Source organism: Phyllobates terribilis, unplaced genomic scaffold (genome assembly GCF_046119375.1).
Source record: "Phyllobates terribilis strain yellow unplaced genomic scaffold, ASM4611937v1 Scaffold_664__1_contigs__length_860015, whole genome shotgun sequence".
NCBI lineage: Eukaryota > Metazoa > Chordata > Amphibia > Anura > Dendrobatidae > Phyllobates > Phyllobates terribilis.
This window is the reverse complement of record NW_027363424.1, coordinates 92724-119715: the sequence shown is the minus strand read 5'-3', so window position 1 is coordinate 119715 and position 26992 is coordinate 92724. Positions and strand designations below refer to the sequence as shown.

The 26992-nt window shown below is 53.7% G+C and overlaps 1 protein-coding gene across 2 annotated transcripts in view; it reads left to right on the top strand.

Moving 5' to 3' along the window:
- Positions 1-26992, top strand: part of LOC141235431 (resistin-like) — a 74019-nt gene that overhangs the window by 25639 nt on the left and 21388 nt on the right. For both annotated transcript variants that reach the window (XM_073668113.1, XM_073668112.1), the window contains exons 2-3: positions 5817-5994; positions 6215-6292. In XM_073668113.1, coding sequence (XP_073524214.1) covers positions 5910-5994; positions 6215-6292 — 163 coding nt within the window. In that variant the 5' untranslated portion in view covers positions 5817-5909. The remainder of the gene's footprint in view (positions 1-5816; positions 5995-6214; positions 6293-26992) is intronic.

Here is a 26992-nt window from a genome sequence, read left to right as displayed (position 1 = left end):
CGAACACTTCTGCCAGGTGTTTCAGGTGGTCCTCGTAGGTCTTGGAATAGACGATGACATCGTCCAGGTATAACAGGACCGTCTCGAAGTTCCGGTGTCCCAGACAGCATTCCATCAACCGTTGGAAGGTTCCTGGTGCGTTGCAGAGCCCGAACGGCATACAGTTAAATTCGCTGAGACCCATCGGGGTGGTGAATGCGGTCTTCTCCCTGTCCGCCTCTGCTACAGGAACCTGCCAGTACCCGCTAGTGAGATCCAAAGTAGAGAAGAAGTTAGCAGATTTTAATGCAGCTAAGGACTCCTCTATCCTTGGTAAGGGGTACGCATCTTTGTGTGTGATACGGTTGACCTTCCTGTAGTCTACACACATTCTCATAGTGTTGTCCTTCTTTTTCACTAAGACTAGTGGAGCTGCCCAGGGGCTACAGCTGTCCCTGATTACCCCAGCCTCCTTCATGTCTCTAAGCATCCCCTTGGCGTGTTGGTAGTGTGCAGGGGGTACGGGTCGGTATCTCTCCTTTATGGGAGGATGGTCTCCCGTGGGGATGTGGTGTTCTACCCCCTTTACTCGCCCGAAGTCTAACGGGTGTTTACTAAACACTCTCTCGTACTCTTGAACCACCCGATAGACTCCTTGTTTCTGGTGTGAGGGAGTGGAGTCAGTACCCAGATGTAGTTGCTGACACCAGTCCTCCACTGGTTTCTTAGAGCCGTTACCTTCCTCTGGTTGAGATGGAGGCAAGGGTTCCACGGCCTGTACAGAATTCTGGTTTATGGTGAACAATTTAGCTAGCGTGGCATACCGGGGCAGGTGTACTTCTCTCTCACCGATATTTATGATGCGAACGGGCACCCTCCCATGGCGTACATCGACCACCCCCCGTGCTGTCAAAATGGTGGGCCTACTGTCTGAGTAGACGGGTTCTACCATTGCTTGGTAGTCTCTACCTCTTAGACCAATAGCTGCCCGGCACCAAATCATCATCTCACTTTTTGGGGGCATGGCAATAGGGAACGGGTCAGACATTCTCACGCTACCTATCTCACCACCAGATAGTTCCACCTGTTGGCGCTTCATCAGTGCCCGGATCTCTTTTTGGAGCACGCGCTGCTGGCCGGAACTGGCGTTCTTGGCAACCTGCTGTAAAATGAGAATCACCTCTGCAAGACAATTTTCAATTACATTGGTTCCCAGGGTGATTCTAGGGTGACTCTCATGACGGTCTATGTCCACTATAATCAGTCCTTGTGCCGCCAGTTCGACTTTACCGATTTTAATGGTCACCTCCTTGAATCCCACCTGCGGCACGGGCTGACCATTGCTGGCGATGATACTCAGGTCGTCGTCTGGGTAGCGGGTTATGTCCGAATCATTCCAGTACTGCTTGAAGAGCACGTACGGGATGGTGGTGACCTGTGACCCAGTGTCTAGTAGGGCACTCATAGGAATGCCATCCAGTACCACAGGCAAGATTGGACGTCCCCCTACGTATTTATCATGCCAGTTTGATGGGCCTGATGGTCTTATGCCTGGGGGTTGGCCCTCTACCCCAGGTTGTGCCCGTTTAAATGACAGTACCTTGTCACATGTCCGGGTTGATTGCAGCGGCGGCAAATAGGTCGTCCGTCCTCGTTGTATCGATCGCTGGGTCTTCCTCTGGCCGGTGGGGTCCTCCTTGGTCGGCGCCACGGGATGTCCTCCGGTCCGAATGCCAGCTCGATCTTCCCTGCAGTAGAAACCTGTAAAGATTGCACAGTTCGGGTTAGCGCGGCAACGCTTTTAGTTAGCTCTTGGACCTGATGGTGCAGGTCTGTAGCCGGGTCACTGTTTAAAGCCTGCGCATCAGCTCCCACAGGCCCTGCAGACAAGGGCGCCGTCTCCTGGTGATAAGTGATAGCAGGGCGCCTGTGTGTCACAGCGCCACCTGGTGCCGGTTCTCGGAGCACCCGGATGGCTCTGTCCTTGAACTGTGCAAAGTCCAGGTCAGGGTCCTGTAAGGCCATTGCCCGCAACTGGGTTCGGTGGGCATTGCACAGTAGACCCTCAATGAATTGTTCAGTCAACAGCTTATCTTCATTTCCCACGCTGTCAGGGTCTGCCTGCTTAATGGCTCTCAGGGCCTCTTGTAGGTTTAGAGCATAGTCTCTTATACTCTCATGTGCCCGTTGTTTGCACCCATAAAATCTTAGTTTTATTTCGGCTGAGGTGCGGGTGTCAAATGTGTCTTTCAGCCGGGTTAGTATGTCTCTGACAGTCCTCTTCCTCCCAGGTGGCCAGGACTTTACCTCCCTTTGGGCTGCCCCGATTAATTGGGCCACCAGGATGCTCACTTTTTGCGCCTCCGTGAGGGGATACACCTGGAAGAGGCTATCCAGCCTTTCTCTGAAGTCATTTAGGGTATGTGACTCCCCTGAGTACTGGGGTAGCCAGGCTGCCCCCGGGATATAGGGCATGGTGAAAGGCATGACCGCAGCAGCGGTGGCGCTGGCGGCGGCTGTGGCAGTGAAGCTCTCCTCCGTATCCGACATCCTCCTCCCCCCTAGTGGACCGTGGCCTACCTTGCGATGATCCTCTTCCGTAGGCCGCGGCTCCGCAGTGGATCGTCAGGGTTGAGGACCTTCCGTCGCGCTCCTGTGACGTCGGCGTCTGCTGGGCTCCTTCCAGGACCTTACGCAACGTCCGGACGTGAGGCGAGGCTTCAGTTCTCGCGGGCTTTCGGAGTCCACGCCCCTCTTCTTCCCGCGCGGCGCCCTCAGGATGGCGTCCAATGGCGGGAAAACTCCACGGATGGCGGGAAGAAGGCAGAAGATGGCGTCGGATGGCGGGAATCGGCTCCAGATGGCGGGAAACGACTCCGGACGGCGGGAAACTTCACCACAGGTAAGTATAAAAGTCTCTTTTTTCAGGCACGCAGTACCCGGTGGTTGCGGGCACGTAATCCTGCCGACTACGCCAAAGTTGTCTCACCCCCTGGGCCAGTGCTGTAGTGCGGCGCGCGTGCGGGATCCGATGGGGGTAGTAGTCTTCGTGTGGCGGTGACCCGGTCCGCGCCCAGGGTGGTCAAACTAAGTGGCAGTTATTGGTATGATGGTATTAGTGTCCGACTACGCCACCTGTTGAATGCGGTTATGAAACCGCCGCTGCAGGGCAGACCGCTGAGGCCGGTGGTATAGGTGTGCAGCAATGTTGATATAACCCCCAACGGGAAAGGTATGGCCTCAGGGCAGCGGATGTGGGTGATGTTGGGTGTGATGGTGTGGATGTCCCAGCACTAACGGTGCGACAAGGAAGCACGGAGACGCGAGGGTACAGTTCGGGGCCTTTACTGATGGTACAAGGCAAATTCCCCCGGGAGTACTGGCTAGTAGTTGGGGCGTGGTTAGTCTGCGAGTAAGCCGGAGTTCCCCTGGCCAGGTGGAGTTGTAGGCCTTCCCGTTAGTCTGTACCCTTCCTGGCTACCCTGCTTTCGGCGGTTACAAGTAGCCCACGTCCCTGGGTATACCGTGTGGTGCTCACCCGTATGGCTGGTGACCTGGGGCCTCCTGTTAGCCTCCGCTCCGGGATGGCGGTGCTGGTCCCTTCGTTGTGACTGAGCCTCCGGGCTTTTATGGCCAGAGGACCTGGAATCCCCTGCCGGATGGATTCTGCTGCTGGGTATATCTTAGTCCCCACAGCCTCGGACTCCTGTGTCCGGTTTTAGTACCTTCTCCCAGGGCGAGCTCTGCACAGCTCCAGCCCCTGGCGCTTCTCCTTGGCTCCTACAGAGCTCCTGATGTCTATCTGTCCCTGTTTCTGCGTGTCCAGACCAGACTCCGTCTCTGTCTGGAACTCCTCTCTCTAACCCTGCCTCAGCCCCAGTTTATGTAGGGGAAGTTCTTCCCCTCCCAGGACTGGGCAGGAGGTGTGGCATGCTTAGGATTCCTGCCCAGGAGACCTCCCACCTGCTCACAGACGTAATACTGCTATTACTGTGGAAACCAGACCCCTGGGGTGCCACAGGAGCACTACCTGGGACCCAACCACTCACATCCAACACTACACCACTTCATAAGGGAAGGTCCAGATAGCTCCTAAGGGAGAGCACAGGCCTGGTCCCTGTCTGGAAGGTGGAACTAAGTAGAGGAGGTGGGTGGAGGAAGTAATTTAGGGGAGCACTGAAAGAAGAGTATAAAAGGAAGGGTAGAAACATCTAGAAGTAGTTAGTAGAAGGAGGGAGGACCGTGAGAAGTGAGGTCCAGACAACGAGGGGGCCCAGTAAAAGGGGCCCAGCAGTGGGAGAGTGAGGAGAGAAGACCGGAGCAGTGAGAAAGGCTCCAGAGAGAAAAAGGATCCTAGGGGCACGGGAAGTGCGGAGCCCACCCGTGAGCCCTAGTTCCTGCTGATCGTGAAAGGATCAGGCCGCAGTAGGGGTCTGGCCCCAGACCAGTGGAGGACTGCAAGACTCAACTAGCAAATGGGAGGTTGCGGTATCTTCATGTGCCGTCGCCAAAATCCACACATATTCGCTGAAAAGGTGGCCATATAGGACAAAAGGGGACAGAAAGGATGCCACCCAACTAGGCCCACGGCCACTGGCTCGGGACACTGTGTGTGAGGCGCAGGGCAGGAGGGCGAGAGCCAGCGCAGAGAGAGAGGACCTGGAAAGGTACACAAGAAAGGGGTCCCGTTCAAGTGCACCCAAGATATCTGAGAGTTGGCTGGATCACTTCCCCGGAGGACACAGGACTCGGTGGGCGGTTATAATCTGGCCATTGTAACCTGAAACTCCATATCAACTGTGAGTAAACACTTGAAGACTGCACCCCACTGTGTCCTTGACTTAATTGCTGCGTCACCGGCCCTGCAGTGCACTGTCCCTGCCAACAACATCTACCTCGTCAAGTCCAATATACTGCCCTGGGTCTTGGCTCTGCCCGTGGAGAGCTGCACTATCTCTGCTGCGTCACCATCAGCTCCAGAGGATCTGCACCGCAGCGGCGGCCCCCTATAGCCGCATACCACGGGTGGCGTCACGAACATTATCCCCACAAGCCTTTATTCCCCAATTGACTTTTCTTTATTGACCACCCTGGGCCATGGACCGGGTCACTGCCACTGTGACTACCCCAGAAAGGACCGGCACAGCTACCGAGTACCCCACGGCCCCAGGGGGTGCGTCATATACACAGTAGTAACTCAGGGTAAAGTCCTGAGAGCCAAAGTGCTCCCAAAACAGCTACCCGCACAAGAACTTGTAGCACTTACAGAAGCTTGTACACTTGCTAAAGAGAAAGTTGTGGCTATCTACACTGACAGCCAATACACCTTGTCAACCAGAAATGTGATTGCACAACAATGGAAGAATAGGGGGTACAGTTACCTCTACGGGTAAAGGAATAAACCATAACAATCTCATTCTGCAATGATCAGACAGCATACAGCTTCCTAAACAGATCGACGTAAAGATGACCCTATCTCCAAAGGGAATGAAAGCTGATATAGCAGCGTCACCTCTATATAATCTACGGTAAATGTATAGTGGGCGGACACTCTTCGTGCCATCTTCATGGAGGCGAGTTGTGGGTCTCCAGGAGTTAGGGTGATGCCAACTCCGATGTCTCCAGGTTTCCATTGGTAAAGAGAAATTCTCCTGACAATATCAATATGTGAAAAACCATGTTGTAGTGTGAATGAGCTGCAGTATGAAGCAAGTACCAAGGACAGAGGTGATGCCTTTTCTAAGCCCCTTTGTCGTAGCACCTAAAGATACCTGACCACAGGTATCACATAAGACTAGAATATGTTCTCTTAATATACTAGGATTTATCATTCACAGGAAGCCCCCGGAGTCCACGCCACCAGAGCCCGCACGATTCTGCTTGTAACAATGAGGATGAAGTAGTGTCTGACTCTCGTCATCCTGTCCATCATGGTCATCACCGTCAACAGCGGGTGTCCAGCAGAATGTAGTCTCACTGATGTCATCTCCCTCACCAATCTCATGAAATCAATGGGTCAGTAAATGATTTGCTCCATGGGTATCAACCCTCTCAGACTGTCAGATGTTTGCTACATATTATTGTCCCATTTTATGAAGATCCTCCGCATCACTGGGGTCTTCAGGATTCATAATTCTTCATTAACTTGCGTTCCTTGTCATGATACTTCATTTACTGAAAAGCGAGGGTTGATTTGCTCCTTTTAATCCTCATTATGTTGTTTTTATTCTTTCAGGTGAGACCATCATAAAGAATAGTAAGACTGTGTGCATTGATGTTAACGCAAAAGGAGCCCTGGCCTCCTGCCCACCAGGTACAATACAGAAGCCATATTTCAGTATCCAATGTGTAGAGGTGATCAGGTTATAAAGCAGGACGAGGGGCTTCTCAGTCCTTACCTGCCAGGATATGGATCAAAACCCCCACAACTCCTATTATTTCTGAGGATTACTTTTCACTGTTATGTGGCCACAAAGATCTCTCTGTGTGCTCCTGAGAGACATCATTCACAGAGCTAGACACAAGCAACAGGAAACTGCTCAGTGACATCACGCAGAGGTAGACATGAGCAACAGGAAACTCCTCAGTGACATCACACACAGAGCTAGACATGAGCAGCAGGAAACTCCTCAGTGACATCACACAGAGGTAGACATGAGCAACAGGAAACTCCCCAGTGACATCACGCAGAGCTGGACATGAGCAACAGGAAACTCCTCAGTGACATCACTCAGAGGTAGACATGAGCAGCAGGAAACTCCTCAGTGACATCACACAGAGGTAGACATGAGCAACAGGAAACTCCTCAGTGACATCACACAGAGCTAGACATGAGCAACAGGAAACTCCTCAGGGACATCACACACAGAGGTAGACATGAGCAACAGGAAAATCCTCAGTGACATCACACAGAGCTAGACATGAGCAACAGGAAACTCCTCAGGGACATCACACACAGAGGTAGACATGAGCAACAGGAAAATCTTCAGTGACATCACACAGAGCTAGACATGAGCAACAGGAAACTCCTCAGTGACATCACACAGAGGTAGACATGAGCAACAGGAAACTCCTCAGTGACATCACACAGAGCTAGACATGAGCAACAGGAAACTCCTCAGGGACATCACACACAGAGGTAGACATGAACAACAGGAAAATCCTCAGTGACATCACACAGAGCTAGACATGAGCAACAGGAAACTTCCCAGTGACATCACACACGGAACTAGACATGAGCAACAGGAAACTCCTCAGTGACATCACACACAGAGGTAGACATGAGCAACAGGAAACTCCTCAGTGACATCACACACAGAGCTAGACATGAGCAACAGGAAACTCCTCAGTGACATCACACAGAGGTAGACATGAGCAACAGGAAACTCCTCAGTGACATCACACTGAGCTAGACATGAGCAACAGGAAACTCCTCAGGGACATCACACACAGAGCTAGACATGAGCAACAGGAAAATCCTCAGTGACATCACACAGAGCTAGACATGAGCAACAGGAAACTACCCAGTGACATCACGCAGAGGTAGACATGAGCAACAGGAAACTGCTCAGTGACATCACGCAGAGGTAGACATGAGCAACAGGAAACTCCTCAGTGACATCACACACAGAGCTAGACATGAGCAACAGGAAACTCCTCAGTGACATCCCACTGAGCTAGACACGAGCAACAGGAAACTCCTCAGGGACATCACACACAGAAGTAGACATGAGCAACAGGAAAATCCGCAGTGACATCACACAGAGCTAGACATGAGCAAGAGGAAACTCCTCAGTGACATCACACACAGAGGTAGACATGAGCAACAGGAAACTCCTCAGTGACATCACACACAGAGGTAGACATGAGCAACAGGAAACTCCTCAGTGACATCACACAGAGCTAGACATGAGCAAGAGGAAACTCCCCAGTGACATCACACACAGAGCTAGACATGAGCAACAGGAAACTCCTCAGTGACATCACACAGAGCTAGACATGAGCAACAGGAAACTCCCTGGTGACATCACACAGAGCTAGACATGAACAACAGGAAACTCCTCAGTGAACATCACAGAGAGGTAGACATGAGCAACAGGAAACTCCTCAGGGACATCACACACAGAGGTAGACATGAGCAACAGGAAAATCCTCAGTGACATCACACAGAGCTAGACATGAGCAACAGGAAACTCCCCAGTGACATCACACACGGAGCTAGACATGAGCAACAGGAAACTCCTCAGTGACATTGACGCGCCCCCTGGGCCTGTGCTGGGGAACCCGGAGCCGGGCCTCCTGTAAGATGCTGGGGATTGTAGTCTCCGTGTGGCGGTGACCCGGTCCGTGCCCAGGGCGGTCAAACCAGTGGCAGTCTTAGGTAATAACAATGTCCGACTACGCCACCCGTGGATTGCGGTCAGTGGGGACCGCCGCTGCGCTGCAGACCGCTAAGGCTGATGTAATTTGCGCAGCCGAGTATGGAATAACTCCCCACGGGAGAAGTATTGCCTCAGGGCAGCTAATGTGTATGGTGTGAGCGTCCCAGTACTAATGGTGCTGGTGCGGCGAGGAACCACAGAGACGTGCAGTTGCAGTTTTCAGTGCTTTACTCACAGTTCTTTATCAGGTCACTTGTGCGCAGTTAGGACCGCCCGAGTCATGCTGCGTCCACCAGGTGAGGGACTCAGTCAACTCCCAGGCAATTCCAGAGTGCGGTTCAGAGCTCCCTTCTCTTCCTTTCCCTGGCCGTCCCCACCAGTGACCCACCTTTGTCCAGCTTCCTCGGGCCTTCTGTTGGCGAAACCTCTCTCCGGTTTCCCTGACCCTATGTGGTATGCTTTCCTGGTGGATGTAGTGAGGGGTCGCACCAAGATATGGTCACAACCTCCGGTTTTGGCTGAGGATTAGTCGCCTCCACCAATTTGGGTTCCGGTACCCTGCTCTGCCAACCCTTCACCCTGTATCTCCTGGGCATATGGGGTTCCTTCTGTCCTCGTGTCTCTGGGCCTTTCTCTGTGTTCCTTGCTTCCTTTCTCCTCTGTTCCAGTTCCTTTCTTACTTTCCTTTCCGTTCCTTCTCCTCTCTCTTTCTGCTGTTTCTGGCCTCCACTCCAGGCCTGCCTCTGGAGCTGCGCCCAGACTGAGCCACAGCTCCCTGTCAGCCCTCCTGGCTGAGCTCCTGTCTTCTTCTCCTCCTCTCTGAACTGAACTGGAACTCGCTGTCCTAAGATGGTGCCCACCTTATATACCTCCTTCTAACACCCGAGCCCAGGTAACTAGCAACCAATGGGCTCCTATCTATGCCCAGAGACCCACCCCTATCTGCTCCTACACCACTGGGTGTACTTTCCCCTCCCCACTCCAGCCAGGGACAGATGCTGTCATGCCTGCACTTCTGTCTAGTGGGAGCACCGTTGAGCTGTCCCTCGGAAATGGGGTGTGTGTGGTGCATGCAGCCTACCGAGTCCTGGTCCACACTCCATCCTTACCCGGGAGTGGAATACCACACCTCTGGTTCGAGGTGCAATACCCCTGTAGCAGCCGAGTCCTCGGGGTGCTACAACATCACACAGAAGTAGACATGTGTGACACCCCAGGGGTCTGGTTGCCACAGTGATAGAGATATTACGTCTGAGAGCAGGTGGGAGGTCTCTTGGTCAGGGATCCTATGCATGCCACACCTCCTGCCCAGTCCTGGGAGGGGAAGAACTTCCCCTATATAAACCTAGGGCTGAGGCAGGGTTAGGGAGTAGAGAAGAAGTAGAGACAGAGAAGCAGATATAGGAAAAGAACATCAGGAGCTCTGTGGGAACAGTGCTACAAGGAGTCAGGGGCTGGCAGCTGCAGAGCTCACCCTGACTGAGAAGTATCACCGGACCCGGAGTCCGAGGCTGTGGGGACTAATCTCTACCCAGCAGCAAAAACCGACCGGCAGGGGATTGCAGGTCCTCTGGCCCAAAAACCCGAAGGCACGGTCACACGCGTGGGACCAGCACCGCCATCGTGGAGCGGAAGCCATTAGAAGGCCCCGAGTCACCGGCCATACGGGTGAGCACCACACGGTACACTCAGGGACGTGGGCTACTTTTACCCGCCTCTAGCAAGGTAGCCAGAAGAGTACAGTTAGTTGGGAAGGCCTACAACTCCGCCTGGCCAGGGGAGATCCCATCTGCTCAAGGACTGACCAGGCCCCGATTGCTAGCAAGTACTCCGGGAGGGTCTATCTTTGTCACCAGTAAAGACCCTGAACTACACCGCATCGTCTCTGAGTGGTTCCTGCTACCCCCATCATCCACGTCGGCTGCCCTGAGGCCATACCCCTCCCGTTGGGGGTTATACCATCCACGCTGCACCATCCTTCCACCGGCCTCAGCGGTCTGCCCTGCAGCGGCAGCTCCATAGCTGCATTCAACGGGTGGCGTAGTCATCCACCATCTACTGCTAATAGACTGCCACTTAGTCTGACTCCCTGGGCACGGACCGGGTCACCGCCACGAGACTACTACCCCCATCTGATCCGGCTCCGGGTAGGCTCCCGCGTGCGCAACGATGCGCGACTCAGGCCCAGGGGCGCGTCAACTTTTGGCGTAGTCGGCAGGATTTCGTGCCCGCAACCACCGGGTACTGCGTGCCTGAAAAAGAGACTTTTAAAACTTACCATCCGTGAAGTTTTCCCGCCATCCGGCGCCATCTTCAGCCTTCTTCCCGCCATCCGTGAAGATTCCCGCCATCCGGCGCCATCTTCAGCCTTCTTCCCGCCATCCGTGAGGTTTTCCCGCCATCCGGCGCCATCTTCAGGATTCTTCCCGCCATCCGTGGAGTTTTCCCGCCGTTGGCCGCCATCTTGAAGACGCCGCGCGGGAAGAAGAGGGGCGTGGACTCCGAAAGCGCGCGAGAACTGAAGCCCCGCCTCACGTCCGGACGTTGCGTAAGGTCCTGGAAGGAGCCCAGCAGACGCCGACGTCACAGGAGCGCGACGGAAGGTCCTCAACCCTGACGATCCACTGCGGAGCCGCGGCCTACGGAAGAGGATCGTCGCAAGGTAGGCCACGGTCCACTAGGGGGGAGAAGGATGTCGGATACGGAGGAGAGCTTCACCGCTTCAACCCCCGCCAGCGCCACCGCTGTTGCGGTCATGCCTTTCACCATGCCCTATATCCCGGGGGCAGCCTGGCTACCCCAGTACTCAGGGGAGTCCCATACCCTGCATGACTTTAGAGAAAAGCTGGATAGCCTCTTCCAGGTGTACCCCCTCACAGAGGAGCAAAAAGTGAGCATCCTGGTGGCCCAACTAACCGGGGCAGCCCAAAGGGAGGTAAAGTCCTGGCCACCTGGGGGGAGGACTGTCGCGGGGATACTAACCCGGCTGAGGGACACCTTTGATACCCGCACCTCAGCCGAGATCAAGCTTAGATTCTACGGGTGCAAACAGCGGGCACATGAGAGTATAAGGGACTATGCCCTGAACCTACAAGAGGCCCTGAGAGCCATTAAGCAGACCGACCCTGACGGCGTGGGAGACGAGGACAGGCTGTTGACTGAACAATTTATAGAGGGTTTATATTGCAATGCCCACCGAACCCAGTTGCGGGCAATGGCCTTACAGGACCCTCATCTGGGATTTGCACAGTTCAAGGACAGAGCCATCCGGGTGCTTCGAGAACCGGCACCCGGTGGCGTTGTGACCCACAAACGCCCCACTTACCACCAGGAGGCGGCGCCCTTGTCGGCAGGGCCTGTGGGAGCTGATGCGCAGGCTTTGAACAATGACCCGGCTCCAGACCTGCACCATCAGGTCCAAGAGCTCGCTAAAAGCGTTGCTGCGCTAACCCGAACTGTGCAGTCTTTACAGGTTTCCACTCCAGGGAAGATCCAGCTGGCATCCGGACCGGAGGACATCCCGTGGCGTCGACCAAGGAGGACCCCACCGGCCAGAGGAAGACCCAGCGACCGATACAACGAGGACGGACGACCCATCTGCCGCCGCTGCAATCAACCCGGACATATGGCAAGGTACTGTCCTTTAAACTGGCACAACCTGGGGTAGAGGGCCAACCCCCAGGAAAAAGATCACCAGGCCCATCGAACTGGCGTGACAAATATGTGGGAGGACGTCCAGTCTTACCCGTGGTACTGGATGGCATTCCTATGAGTGCCCTACTGGACACCGGGTCACAGGTCACCACCATCCCGTACGTGCTCTTCAAGCAGTACTGGAATGACTCGGATATCACCCGCTACCCTGACGACGACTTGAGTATCATCGCCAGCAATGGTCAGCCCGTGCCACAGATTGGATTTAAAGAGGTGACCATTAAAATCGGTAGAGTCGAATTGGCAGCACAGGGACTGATCATTGTAGACATTGACAAACACGAGAGTCACCCAAAGATAACTCTAGGAACTAATGTAATTGAAAATTGTCTTGCAGAGGTGATTTTCCTTTTACAGCAGGTTGCCAAGAACGCCAGCTCCGGCCAGCAGCGAGTGCTCCAGAAAGAGATCCGGGCACTGATGCGACGGCAACAGCTAGAACTCTCCGGTGGTGAGATTGGTAGCGTGCGAATGTGTGACCCTTTCCCTATTGCCATGCCCCCGAAAAGTGAAATGATGATTTGGTGCCGGGCAGCTATTGGTCTGAGAGGTAGAGATTACCAGGCAATGGTAGAACCAGTTTACTCAGACAGTAGGCCCACCATTTTGACAGCACGGGGGGTGGTCAATGTACGCCATGGGAGGGTGCCCGTTCGCATAATAAATATCGGGAAGAGGGAAGTGTACCTGCCCCGGTATGCCACGCTAGCCAAATTGTATACCATCAATCAAGATTCCATACAGTCCGTAAAACCCTTGCCTCCATCTTCCCCGGAGGAAGGTAACGGCTCTAAGAAAACGATGGAGGACTGGTGTCAGCAACTACATTTGGGTACTGACTCCACTCCCTCACACCAGAAACAGGGAGTCTATCGGGTGGTTCAAGAGTACGAGAGAGTGTTTAGTAAACACCCGTTAGATTTCGGGCGAGTCAAGGGGGTAGAACACCACATCCCCACGGGAGACCATCCTCCCATAAAAGAAAGGTATCGACCCGTACCCCCTGCACACTACCAACATGCCAAGGGGATGCTTAGAGACATTTAGGAGGCTGGGGTGATCAGGGATAGCTGTAGCCCCTGGGCAGCTCCACTAGTCTTAGTCAAAAAGAAAGACAACACCATGAGGATGTGTGTAGATTACCGGAAAATCAACCGTATCACACACAAGGATGCGTACCCCTTACCAAGGATAGAGGAGTCTTTGGCTGCTTTAAGATCTGCTAACTTCTTCTCTACCTTGGATCTCACTAGTGGGTACTGGCAGGTTCCTGTAGCAGAGGCGGACCGGGAGAAGACCGCATTCACCACCCCGATGGGACTTAGCGAGTTTACCTGCATGCCGTTCGGACTCTGCAACGCACCAGGAACCTTCCAACGATTAATGGAGTGCTGTCTGGGCCACAGAAACTTCGAGACGGTCTTGTTGTACCTGGACGATGTCATCGTATATTCCAAGACGTATGAGGACCACCTGAAACACCTGGCGGAAGTGTTCGAAGCTCTGGCAAGCTACGGCCTAAAGGTGAAACCCTCCAAGTGTCACCTCCTGAAACCAAAGGTGCAGTACCTGGGACACGTGGTGAGCGCTGACGGAGTGGCTCCCGACCCTGATAAGATCACCGCAATTAAGGAATGGCCAAGTCCCTCCAGTGTAAAAGAAGTGCGGCAGTTCCTCGGGTTGGTAGGCTATTACCGCAGATTCATCCCCGGTTTCACCAAAAAGGCAGCTCCTATGCAGGACCTCCTGATAGGCCAGTCCCGGAAGGCCAAGAACCAGAAGCCACCCTTCAGATGGGAGAAGTTAGAAGAAGAGTCCTTCCGCCAGCTGAAGATGGCCCTCACGGGGGATGAAATCCTGGCGTACCCTGATTACAGCCAGCCCTTTATCCTCTACACCGACGCAAGTAACATCGGGCTAGGAGCCGTGCTGTCCCAGATCCAGCAGGGGAAAGAACGAGTAATCGCTTACGCCAGCCGAAAACTGCGACCCACCGAGAGAAACCCTGAGAATTACAGCTCATTTAAGCTAGAGTTCCTGGCAGTGGTGTGGGCAGTCACCGAACGCTTTAAGCACTACCTCGCTTCTTCCCGGTTCATCGTGTACACGGATAACAACCCGTTGACACACCTGGACACGGCAAGACTCGGTGCCCTAGAGCAGAGATGGATGGCCCGTCTGTCCAACTACGAGTTCACAATCAAATACCGGGCAGGACGCTCCAATACCAACGCGGACGCCCTGTCCAGGATGCCAAACCTACCGGACGTAGGAGAAGATCCAGAGGGACTGGAAGAAGTTGAACTCCCCGCGTTCCACCGTCATGGGACTATCCAGTATTCCCATCGGGTAAGGAGTAAGCAAGCCGCTACGTTTAACCCCTTGCCTCACTACAACTGGGAGGAAACGCAAGACAGTGACCCTGCCGTCCGACTGGTGAAGGAGATGCTGACTCGGCCAGAGGCTCGCCTTGACCCAGACGCTCCGGAGGAAGCCAAGCAACTATGGGCTGAGAAGAGTCGACTGTTCCTTTACAAGGGGAAGTTGTGCCGCAGAATGGTTAACTCCCGGACGCATGAACTAATCTGGCAAGTAGTGGTGCCACGAAGAGACGCAGCCATGGTGATGGAGGCATACCACGACGGGGCTGGACACTTCGGATGGAAGAAGCTGGAGTTCCTGCTGCGCGAGCGGTTCCACTGGGTAGGCATGAGGGGAACCATCGAGAGGTGGTGCAGAGACTGTGGCCCGTGCAACCTAAGAAGGAAGGACCGTGCCAGCCAGAAGACTCCCCTGCAGTCCATCGTCACCCGGCAGCCGTTGGAACTGGTAGCCTTGGATCATGTAAAACTGACCCCAAGCAGAAGTGGCTACGTCTACGCACTAACCATCGTGGATCACTACTCCCGGTTCTTGGTTGTCGTCCCCGTCAAGGACTTAACAGCTCGAACAGCAGCTAGAGCCTTCCAGCAGCATTTCTGCCGTCCACACGGGTACCCGGACCAAGTGTTGACAGACCAGGGACCTGCCTTTGAAGCGGAGGTCTTCCAAGAATTCTGCACTCTGTATGGCTGCCGGAAGATAAGGACAACACCCTATCATCCGCAAACTAATGGACTTTGTGAGAAAATGAACCAGGTGGTAATGGATCTTCTGAAAACGTTGCCCCTGGAAGAACGCAGTCTGTGGCCTGAGAAGCTGCCCGATCTGGTGGACCTATACAACCACATCCCGGTAGGTTCCACCAACTGTACCCCGGCTTACCTAATGAGGGCGAGACCTGGTAAGTTACCTGTTGACCTGGAAATGGGAGTCCTGACACCCGAGGACACTTCACCAGAAGCAGACTGGGACACAGAGAGGCAGCAGCAGTACCGGAGAGTACAGGAAAGTGTGGAGCGAAGTCTCTGTCAGGCTAGGGAAAGACAAGAGAAAACTTACAACCAGTATGCTCCCGCTGTTCCCCTGGTACCCGGAGAGCAGGTCTTGAAGAGAAAAAGACGGCTCCACAAGTTGGACGACCAGTGGGAGAAGGACCCGTACACCGTACTGCCCTCAAGCCACGACAACGCAAAGGTCTGTACCATCAGTAAAGACGGAGGGGAAACCACGACCATTGTATCCCGGGATCACCTGAAGAAGTGTCCCGAACAGCTACGGAACCCTGAGGAGGAACAAGAAGACCCTCGACCCGTAGAGGAAAGGGAAGACATGGTTAGTACTGTGCTCGGAGATTTCCCTCGGTCTTGGACTCAAGTCAATGGTGCAGTTGTGGTACCCGTACTCACCTTCCTCCAACCAGCATCCCAAGCACCTACGGAGCAACAGGTAGAGCTGGAAGAACAGCCGGTCCAGGAGGCAGAAGACCCCACACCAGCAGACCAGGAGGATCAACCCTCTGCTTGCAGTGAGCCTGCCATATCCCTAGTGAGCCAAAGGGCCCATAGACCGCTGCCCAGTTTACCCTTAACAGCTCCTACACCCTGTAGTTCAGGGCCAGACAGTCAGCTCCGTAGGTCCACTAGTGCCACTAGAGGCCAGTTACCCGCACGTTGGAGGATTTGAAGTGTATAAATTGTTTTATTTGTGGTTACCTGTTTTTCTTGTTGCTTGTGTATAATTATGTGTTTCTAGTTGTTTATAGGAGTCTTTGGTGGATTTACCGAGAATCCTGTGTACATAGTTGGAGCGTAACCCAGGACGGACTAAAGACTGTTAAGGACTCGGGGCAGGACAGACCCCTACCTGGTTACGTCTCCCTGTTTTGGTGAAATGGACACCTTGTTTTTCTTCAAAAAACTGCACCCGGTTGCGGACACGCCGTGACCATCTTTATGTGTTTTTCTTATTGTATTATTATGGTTTATACCTTGTTATGTTTTTCCAAAAATATGTTTAGTCCCGGAGTACTAAATTTCACTAGGGGGGAATGTGACACCCCAGGGGTCTGGTTGCCACAGTGATAGAGATATTACGTCTGAGAGCAGGTGGGAGGTCTCTTGGTCAGGGATCCTATGCATGCCACACCTCCTGCCCAGTCCTGGGAGGGGAAGAACTTCCCCTATATAAACCTAGGGCTGAGGCAGGGTTAGGGAGTAGAGAAGAAGTAGAGACAGAGAAGCAGATATAGGAAAAGAACATCAGGAGCTCTGTGGGAACAGTGCTACAAGGAGTCAGGGGCTGGCAGCTGCAGAGCTCGCCCTGACTGAGAAGTATCACCGGACCCGGAGTCCGAGGCTGTGGGGACTAATCTCTACCCAGCAGCAGAAACCGACCGGCAGGGGATTGCAGGTCCTCTGGCCCAAAAACCCGAAGGCACGGTCACACGCGTGGGACCAGCACCGCCATCGTGGAGCGGAAGCCATTAGAAGGCCCCGAGTCACCGGCCATACGGGTGAGCACCACACGGTACACTCAGGGACGTGGGCTACTTTTACCCGCCTCTAGCAAGGTAGCCAGAAGAGTACAGTTAGTTGGGAAGGCCTACAACTCTGCCTGGCCAGGGAAGATCCCATCTGCTCAAGGACTGACCAGGCCCCGATTGCTAGCAAGTACTCCGGGAGGGTCTATCTTTGTCACCAGTAAAGACCCTGAACTACACCGCATCGTCTCTGAGTGGTTCCTGCTACCCCCATCATCCACGTCGGCTGCCCTGAGGCCATACCCCTCCCGTTGGGGGTTATACCATCCACGCTGCACCATCCTTCCACCGGCCTCAGCGGTCTGCCCTGCAGCGGCAGCTCCATAGCTGCATTCAACGGGTGGCGTAGTCATCCACCATCTACTGCTAATAGACTGCCACTTAGTCTGACTCCCTGGGCACGGACCGGGTCACCGCCACGAGACTACTACCCCCATCTGATCCGGCTCCGGGTAGGCTCCCGCGTGCGCAACGCTGCGCGACTCAGGCCCAGGGGCGCGTCAACTTTTGGCGTAGTCGGCAGGATTTCGTGCCCGCAACCACCGGGTACTGCGTGCCTGAAAAAGAGACTTTTAAAACTTACCATCCGTGAAGTTTTCCCGCCATCCGGCGCCATCTTCAGCCTTCTTCCCGCCATCCGTGAATATTCCCGCCATCCGGCGCCATCTTCAGCCTTCTTCCCGCCATCCGTGAGGTTTTCCCGCCATCCGGCGCCATCTTCAGCCTTCTTCCCGCCATCCGTGGAGTTTTCCCGCCGTTGGCCGCCATCTTGAAGACGCCGCGCGGGAAGAAGAGGGGCGTGGACTCCGAAAGCGCGCGAGAACTGAAGCCCCGCCTCACGTCCGGACGTTGCGTAAGGTCCTGGAAGGAGCCCAGCAGACGCCGACGTCACAGGAGCGCGACGGAAGGTCCTCAACCCTGACGATCCACTGCGGAGCCGCGGCCTACGGAAGAGGATCGTCGCAAGGTAGGCCACGGTCCACTAGGGGGGAGAAGGATGTTGGATACGGAGGAGAGCTTCACCGCTTCAACCCCCGCCAGCGCCACCGCTGTTGCGGTCATGCCTTTCACCATGCCCTATATCCCGGGGGCAGCCTGGCTACCCCAGTACTCAGGGGAGTCCCATACCCTGCATGACTTTAGAGAAAAGCTGGATAGCCTCTTCCAGGTGTACCCCCTCACAGAGGAGCAAAAAGTGAGCATCCTGGTGGCCCAACTAACCGGGGCAGCCCAAAGGGAGGTAAAGTCCTGGCCACCTGGGGGGAGGACTGTCGCGGGGATACTAACCCGGCTGAGGGACACCTTTGATACCCGCACCTCAGCCGAGATCAAGCTTAGATTCTACGGGTGCAAACAGCGGGCACATGAGAGTATAAGGGACTATGCCCTGAACCTACAAGAGGCCCTGAGAGCCATTAAGCAGACCGACCCTGACGGCGTGGGAGACGAGGACAGGCTGTTGACTGAACAATTTATAGAGGGTTTATATTGCAATGCCCACCGAACCCAGTTGCGGGCAATGGCCTTACAGGACCCTCATCTGGGATTTGCACAGTTCAAGGACAGAGCCATCCGGGTGCTTCGAGAACCGGCACCCGGTGGCGTTGTGACCCACAAACGCCCCACTTACCACCAGGAGGCGGCGCCCTTGTCGGCAGGGCCTGTGGGAGCTGATGCGCAGGCTTTGAACAATGACCCGGCTCCAGACCTGCACCATCAGGTCCAAGAGCTCGCTAAAAGCGTTGCTGCGCTAACCCGAACTGTGCAGTCTTTACAGGTTTCCACTCCAGGGAAGATCCAGCTGGCATCCGGACCGGAGGACATCCCGTGGCGTCGACCAAGGAGGACCCCACCGGCCAGAGGAAGACCCAGCGACCGATACAACGAGGACGGACGACCCATCTGCCGCCGCTGCAATCAACCCGGACATATGGCAAGGTACTGTCCTTTAAACTGGCACAACCTGGGGTAGAGGGCCAACCCCCAGGAAAAAGATCACCAGGCCCATCGAACTGGCGCGACAAATATGTGGGAGGACGTCCAGTCTTACCCGTGGTACTGGATGGCATTCCTATGAGTGCCCTACTGGACACCGGGTCACAGGTCACCACCATCCCGTACGTGCTCTTCAAGCAGTACTGGAATGACTCGGATATCACCCGCTACCCTGACGACGACTTGAGTATCATCGCCAGCAATGGTCAGCCCGTGCCACAGATTGGATTTAAAGAGGTGACCATTAAAATCGGTAGAGTCAAATTGGCAGCACAGGGACTGATCATTGTAGACATTGACAAACACGAGAGTCACCCAAAGATAACTCTAGGAACTAATGTAATTGAAAATTGTCTTGCAGAGGTGATTTTCCTTTTACAGCAGGTTGCCAAGAACGCCAGCTCCGGCCAGCAGCGAGTGCTCCAGAAAGAGATCCGGGCACTGATGCGACGGCAACAGCTAGAACTCTCCGGTGGTGAGATTGGTAGCGTGCGAATGTGTGACCCTTTCCCTATTGCCATGCCCCCGAAAAGTGAAATGATGATTTGGTGCCGGGCAGCTATTGGTCTGAGAGGTAGAGATTACCAGGCAATGGTAGAACCAGTTTACTCAGACAGTAGGCCCACCATTTTGACAGCACGGGGGGTGGTCAATGTACGCCATGGGAGGGTGCCCGTTCGCATAATAAATATCGGGAAGAGGGAAGTGTACCTGCCCCGGTATGCCACGCTAGCCAAATTGTATACCATCAATCAAGATTCCATACAGTCCGTAAAACCCTTGCCTCCATCTTCCCCGGAGGAAGGTAACGGCTCTAAGAAAACGATGGAGGACTGGTGTCAGCAACTACATTTGGGTACTGACTCCACTCCCTCACACCAGAAACAGGGAGTCTATCGGGTGGTTCAAGAGTACGAGAGAGTGTTTAGTAAACACCCGTTAGATTTCGGGCGAGTCAAGGGGGTAGAACACCACATCCCCACGGGAGACCATCCTCCCATAAAAGAGAGGTATCGACCCGTACCCCCTGCACACTACCAACACGCCAAGGGGATGCTTAGAGACATGAAGGAGGCTGGGGTGATCAGGGATAGCTGTAGCCCCTGGGCAGCTCCACTAGTCTTAGTCAAAAAGAAAGACAACACCATGAGGATGTGTGTAGATTACCGGAAAATCAACCGTATCACACACAAGGATGCGTACCCCTTACCAAGGATAGAGGAGTCTTTGGCTGCTTTAAGATCTGCTAACTTCTTCTCTACCTTGGATCTCACTAGTGGGTACTGGCAGGTTCCTGTAGCAGAGGCGGACTGGGAGAAGACCGCATTCACCACCCCGATGGGACTTAGCGAGTTTACCTGCATGCCGTTCGGACTCTGCAACGCACCAGGAACCTTCCAACGATTAATGGAGTGCTGTCTGGGCCACAGAAACTTCGAGACGGTCTTGTTGTACCTGGACGATGTCATCGTATATTCCAAGACGTATGAGGACCACCTGAAACACCTGGCGGAAGTGTTCGAAGCTCTGGCAAGCTACGGCCTAAAGGTGAAACCCTCCAAGTGTCACCTCCTGAAACCAAAGGTGCAGTACCTGGGACACGTGGTGAGCGCTGACGGAGTGGCTCCCGACCCTGATAAGATCACCGCAATTAAGGAATGGCCAAGTCCCTCCAGTGTAAAAGAAGTGCGGCAGTTCCTCGGGTTGGTAGGCTATTACCGCAGATTCATCCCCGGTTTCACCAAAAAGGCAGCTCCTATGCAGGACCTCCTGATAGGCCAGTCCCGGAAGGCCAAGAACCAGAAGCCACCCTTCAGATGGGAGAAGTTAGAAGAAGAGTCCTTCCGCCAGCTGAAGATGGCCCTCACGGGGGATGAAATCCTGGCGTACCCTGATTACAGCCAGCCCTTTATCCTCTACACCGACGCAAGTAACATCGGGCTAGGAGCCGTGCTGTCCCAGATCCAGCAGGGGAAAGAACGAGTAATCGCTTACGCCAGCCGAAAACTGCGACCCACCGAGAGAAACCCTGAGAATTACAGCTCATTTAAGCTAGAGTTCCTGGCAGTGGTGTGGGCAGTCACCGAACGCTTTAAGCACTACCTCGCTTCTTCCCGGTTCATCGTGTACACGGATAACAACCCGTTGACACACCTGGACACGGCAAGACTCGGTGCCCTAGAGCAGAGATGGATGGCCCGTCTGTCCAACTACGAGTTCACAATCAAATACCGGGCAGGACGCTCCAATACCAACGCGGACGCCCTGTCCAGGATGCCAAACCTACCGGACGTAGGAGAAGATCCAGAGGGACTGGAAGAAGTTGAACTCCCCGCGTTCCACCGTCATGGGACTATCCAGTATTCCCATCGGGTAAGGAGTAAGCAAGCCGCTACGTTTAACCCCTTGCCTCACTACAACTGGGAGGAAACGCAAGACAGTGACCCTGCCGTCCGACTGGTGAAGGAGATGCTGACTCGGCCAGAGGCTCGCCTTGACCCAGACGCTCCGGAGGAAGCCAAGCAACTATGGGCTGAGAAGAGTCGACTGTTCCTTTACAAGGGGAAGTTGTGCCGCAGAATGGTTAACTCCCGGACGCATGAACTAATCTGGCAAGTAGTGGTGCCACGAAGAGACGCAGCCATGGTGATGGAGGCATACCACGACGGGGCTGGACACTTCGGATGGAAGAAGCTGGAGTTCCTGCTGCGCGAGCGGTTCCACTGGGTAGGCATGAGGGGAACCATCGAGAGGTGGTGCAGAGACTGTGGCCCGTGCAACCTAAGAAGGAAGGACCGTGCCAGCCAGAAGACTCCCCTGCAGTCCATCGTCACCCGGCAGCCATTGGAACTGGTAGCCTTGGATCATGTAAAACTGACCCCAAGCAGAAGTGGCTACGTCTACACACTAACCATCGTGGATCACTACTCCCGGTTCTTGGTTGTCGTCCCCGTCAAGGACTTAACAGCTCGAACAGCAGCTAGAGCCTTCCAGCAGCATTTCTGCCGTCCACATGGGTACCCGGACCAAGTGTTGACAGACCAGGGACCTGCCTTTGAAGAGGAGGTCTTCCAAGAATTCTGCACTCTGTATGGCTGCCGGAAAAGATAAGGACAACACCCCATCATCCGCAAACTAATGGACTTTGTGAGAAAATGAACCAGGTGGTAATGGATCTTCTGAAAACGTTGCCCCTGGAAGAACGCAGTCTGTGGCCTGAGAAGCTGCCCGATCTGGTGGACCTATACAACCACATCCCGGTAGGTTCCACCAACTGTACCCCGGCTTACCTAATGAGGGCGAGACCTGGTAAGTTACCTGTTGACCTGGAAATGGGAGTCCTGACACCCGAGGACACTTCACCAGAAGCAGACTGGGACACAGAGAGGCAGCAGCAGTACCGGAGAGTACAGGAGAGTGTGGAGCGAAGTCTCTGTCAGGCTAGGGAAAGACAAGAGAAAACTTACAACCAGTATGCTCCCGCTGTTCCCCTGGTACCCGGAGAGCAGGTCTTGAAGAGAAAAAGACGGCTCCACAAGTTGGACGACCAGTGGGAGAAGGACCCGTACACCGTACTGCCCTCAAGCCACGACAACCCAAAGGTCTGTACCATCAGTAAAGACGGAGGGGAACCCACGACCATTGTATCCCGGGATCACCTGAAGAAGTGTCCCGAACAGCTACGGAACCCTGAGGAGGAACAAGAAGACCCTCGACCCGTAGAGGAAAGGGAAGACATGGTTAGTACTGTGCTCGGAGATTTCCCTCGGTCTTGGACTCAAGTCAATGGTGCAGTTGTGGTACCCGTACTCACCTTCCTCCAACCAGCATCCCAAGCACCTACGGAGCAACAGGTAGAGCTGGAAGAACAGCCGGTCCAGGAGGCAGAAGACCCCACACCAGCAGACCAGGAGGATCAACCCTCTGCTTGCAGTGAGCCTGCCATATCCCTAGTGAGCCAAAGGGCCCGTAGACCGCTGCCCAGTTTACCCTTAACAGCTCCTACACCCTGTAGTTCAGGGCCAGACAGTCAGCTCCGTAGGTCCACTAGGGCCACTAGAGGCCAGTTACCCGCACGTTGGAGGATTTGAAGTGTATAAATTGTTTTATTTGTGGTTACCTGTTTTTCTTGTTGCTTGTGTATAATTATGTGTTTCTAGTTGTTTATAGGAGTCTTTGGTGGATTTACCGAGAATCCTGTGTACATAGTTGGAGCGTAACCCAGGACGGACTAAAGACTGTTAAGGACTCGGGGCAGGACAGACCCCTACCTGGTTACGTCTCCCTGTTTTGGTGAAATGGACACCTTGTTTTTCTTCAAAAAACTGCACCCGGTTGCGGACACGCCGTGACCATCTTTATGTGTTTTTCTTATTGTATTATTATGGTTTATACCTTGTTATGTTTTTCCAAAAATATGTTTAGTCCCGGAGTACTAAATTTCACTAGGGGGGAATGTGACACCCCAGGGGTCTGGTTGCCACAGTGATAGAGATATTACGTCTGAGAGCAGGTGGGAGGTCTCTTGGTCAGGGATCCTATGCATGCCACACCTCCTGCCCAGTCCTGGGAGGGGAAGAACTTCCCCTATATAAACCTAGGGCTGAGGCAGGGTTAGGGAGTAGAGAAGAAGTAGAGACAGAGAAGCAGATATAGGAAAAGAACATCAGGAGCTCTGTGGGAACAGTGCTACAAGGAGTCAGGGGCTGGCAGCTGCAGAGCTCGCCCTGACTGAGTCCGAGGCTGTGGGGACTAATCTCTACCCAGCAGCAGAAACCGACCGGCAGGGGATTGCAGGTCCTCTGGCCCAAAAACCCGAAGGCACGGTCACACGCGTGGGACCAGCACCGCCATCGTGGAGCGGAAGCCATTAGAAGGCCCCGAGTCACCGGCCATACGGGTGAGCACCACACGGTACACTCACGGACGTGGGCTACTTTTACCCGCCTCTAGCAAGGTAGCCAGAAGAGTACAGTTAGTTGGGAAGGCCTACAACTCCGCCTGGCCAGGGGAGATCCCATCTGCTCAAGGACTGACCAGGCCCCGATTGCTAGCAAGTACTCCGGGAGGGTCTATCTTTGTCACCAGTAAAGACCCTGAACTACACCGCATCGTCTCTGAGTGGTTCCTGCTACCCCCATCATCCACGTCGGCTGCCCTGAGGCCATACCCCTCCCGTTGGGGGTTATACCATCCGCGTTGCACCATCCTTCCACCGGCCTCAGCGGTCTGCCCTGCAGCGGCAGCTCCATAGCTGCATTCAACGGGTGGCGTAGTCATCCACCATCTACTGCTAATAGACTGCCACTTAGTCTGACTCCCTGGGCACGGACCGGGTCACCGCCACGAGACTACTACCCCCATCTGATCCGGCTCCGGGTAGGCTCCCGCGTGCGCAACGCTGCGCGACTCAGGCCCAGGGGCGCGTCACATGAGCAACAGGAAACTCCCTGGTGACATCACACAGAGCTAGACATGAACAAAAGGAAACTCCTCAGTGAACATCACAGAGAGGTAGACATGAGCAACAGGAAACTCCTCAGTGACATCACACAGAGCTAGACATGAACAACAGGAAACTCCTCAGTGACATCACACAGAGGTAGACATGAGCCACATGAAATTCCTCAGTGACATCATGGACAGAGGTAGACATGAGCAACAGGAATCTCCTTAGTGACATCACACAGAGGTAGACATGAGCAACAGGAATCTTCTCAGTGACATCACACAGAGCTAGACGTAAGCAACAGGAAACTCCCTAGTAACATCACACTGAGCTAGACATGAACAACAGGAAACTCCTCAGTGACATCACGCAGAGCTAGACATGAGCAACATGAAACTCTCTAGTGACATCACGCAGAGGTAGACATGAGCAAGTGGAAACGCCTCAGTGACCTCACATAGAGCTAGACATGAGCAACAGGAAACTCCTCAGTGACATCACACAGAGCTTGACATGAGCAACAGGAAAATCCTCAGTGACATCACACAGAGCTAAACATGAACAACAGGAAACACCCCAGTGACATCACACAGAGCTAGACATGAGCAGTAGAAAACTCCTTAGTGACATCACACAGAGCTAGACATGAACAACAGGAAACTCCTCAGTGACATCACACAGAGCTAGACATGAACAACAGGAAACTCCTCAGTGACATCACACAGAGCTAGACATGAGCAGTAGAAAACTCCTCAGTGACATCACACAGAGCTAGACATGAACAACAGGAAACTCCTCAGTGACATCACACAGAGATAGACATGAGCAACAGGAAACTCCTCAGTGACAACACAGAGATAGACACGAGCAACAGGAAACTCCTCAGTGACCTCACAGACAGAGCTAGACATGAGCACAAGGGAACTCCCCAGTGACATCACACAGAGCTAGACATGAGGAACAGGAAACTCCTCAGTGACATCACACAGAGGTAGACATGAGCACAAGGGAACTCCTCAGTGACATCACACAAAGGTAGACATGAGCAAGAGGAAACTCCTCAGTGACATCACACAGAGATAGACATGAGCAACAGGAAACTCCTCAGTGACAACACAGAGATAGACACGAGCAACAGGAAACTCCTCAGTGACCTCACAGACAGAGCTAGACATGAGCACAAGGGAACTCCTCAGTGACATCACACAGAGGTAGACATGAGCAAGAGAAAACTCCTCAGTGACATCACACAGAGGTAGACATGAGCAACAGGAAACTCCTCAGTGACATCACACACAGAGGTAGACATGAGCAACAGGAAACTCCCCAGTGACATCACACAAAGCTATACATGAGCACAAGGAAACTCCTCAGTGACATCATAGACAGAGCTAGACATGAGCACAAGGAAACTCCTCAGTGACATCACACAGAGCTAGACATGAGCACAAGGGAACTCCTCAGTGACATCACACAGAGCTATACATGAGCAAGAGGAAACTGCTCAGTGACATCACACACAGAGGTAGACATGAGCAAGAGGAAACCCCTCAGTGACATCACACAGAGGTAGACATGAGCAACAGGAATCTCTACAGTGACATCACACAGAGCTAGACGTAAGCAACAGGAAACTCCTCAGTGACATCACGCAGAGGTAGACATGAGCAACATGAAACTCTCTAGTGACATCACGCAGAGGTAGACATGAGCAAGAGGAAACTACTCAGTGACATCACACAGAGCTAGACATGAGCAACAGGCTACTCCTCAGTGACATCACACAGAGCTAGACATGAGCAACAGGAAACTCCTCAGTGACCTCACAGACAGAGCTAGACATGAGCAACAGGAAACTCCTCAGTGACCTCACACAGAGCTAGACATGAGGAACAGGAAACTCCTCAGTGACATCACACAGAGCTAGACATGAGCACAAGGGAACTCCTCAGTGACATCACACAAAGGTAGACATGAGCAAGAGGAAACTCCTCAGTGACATCACACAGAGGTAGACATGAGCAACAGGAAACTCCTCAGTGACCTCACAGACAGAGCTAGACATGAGCACAAGGGAACTCCCCAGTGACATCACACAGATCTAGACATGAGGAACAGGAAACTCCTCAGTGACATCACACAGAGGTAGACATAAGCCACATGAAATTCCTCAGTGACATCATGGACAGAGGTAGACATGAGCAACAGGAATCTCCTTAGTGACATCACACTGAGCTAGACATGAACAACAGGAAACTCCTCAGTGACATCACGCAGAGCTAGACATGAGCAACAGGAAACTCTCTAGTGACATCACGCAGAGGTAGACATGAGCAAGAGGAAACGCCTTAGTGACCTCACATAGAGCTAGACATGAGCAACAGGAAACTCCTCAGTGACATCACACAGAGCTAGACATGAGCAACAGGAAACTCCCTAGTGACATCACACAGAGCTTGACATGAGCAACAGGAAAATCCTCAGTGACATCACACAGAGCTAGACATGAGCAATAGGAAACTCCTCAGTGACATCACACAGAGCTAGACATGA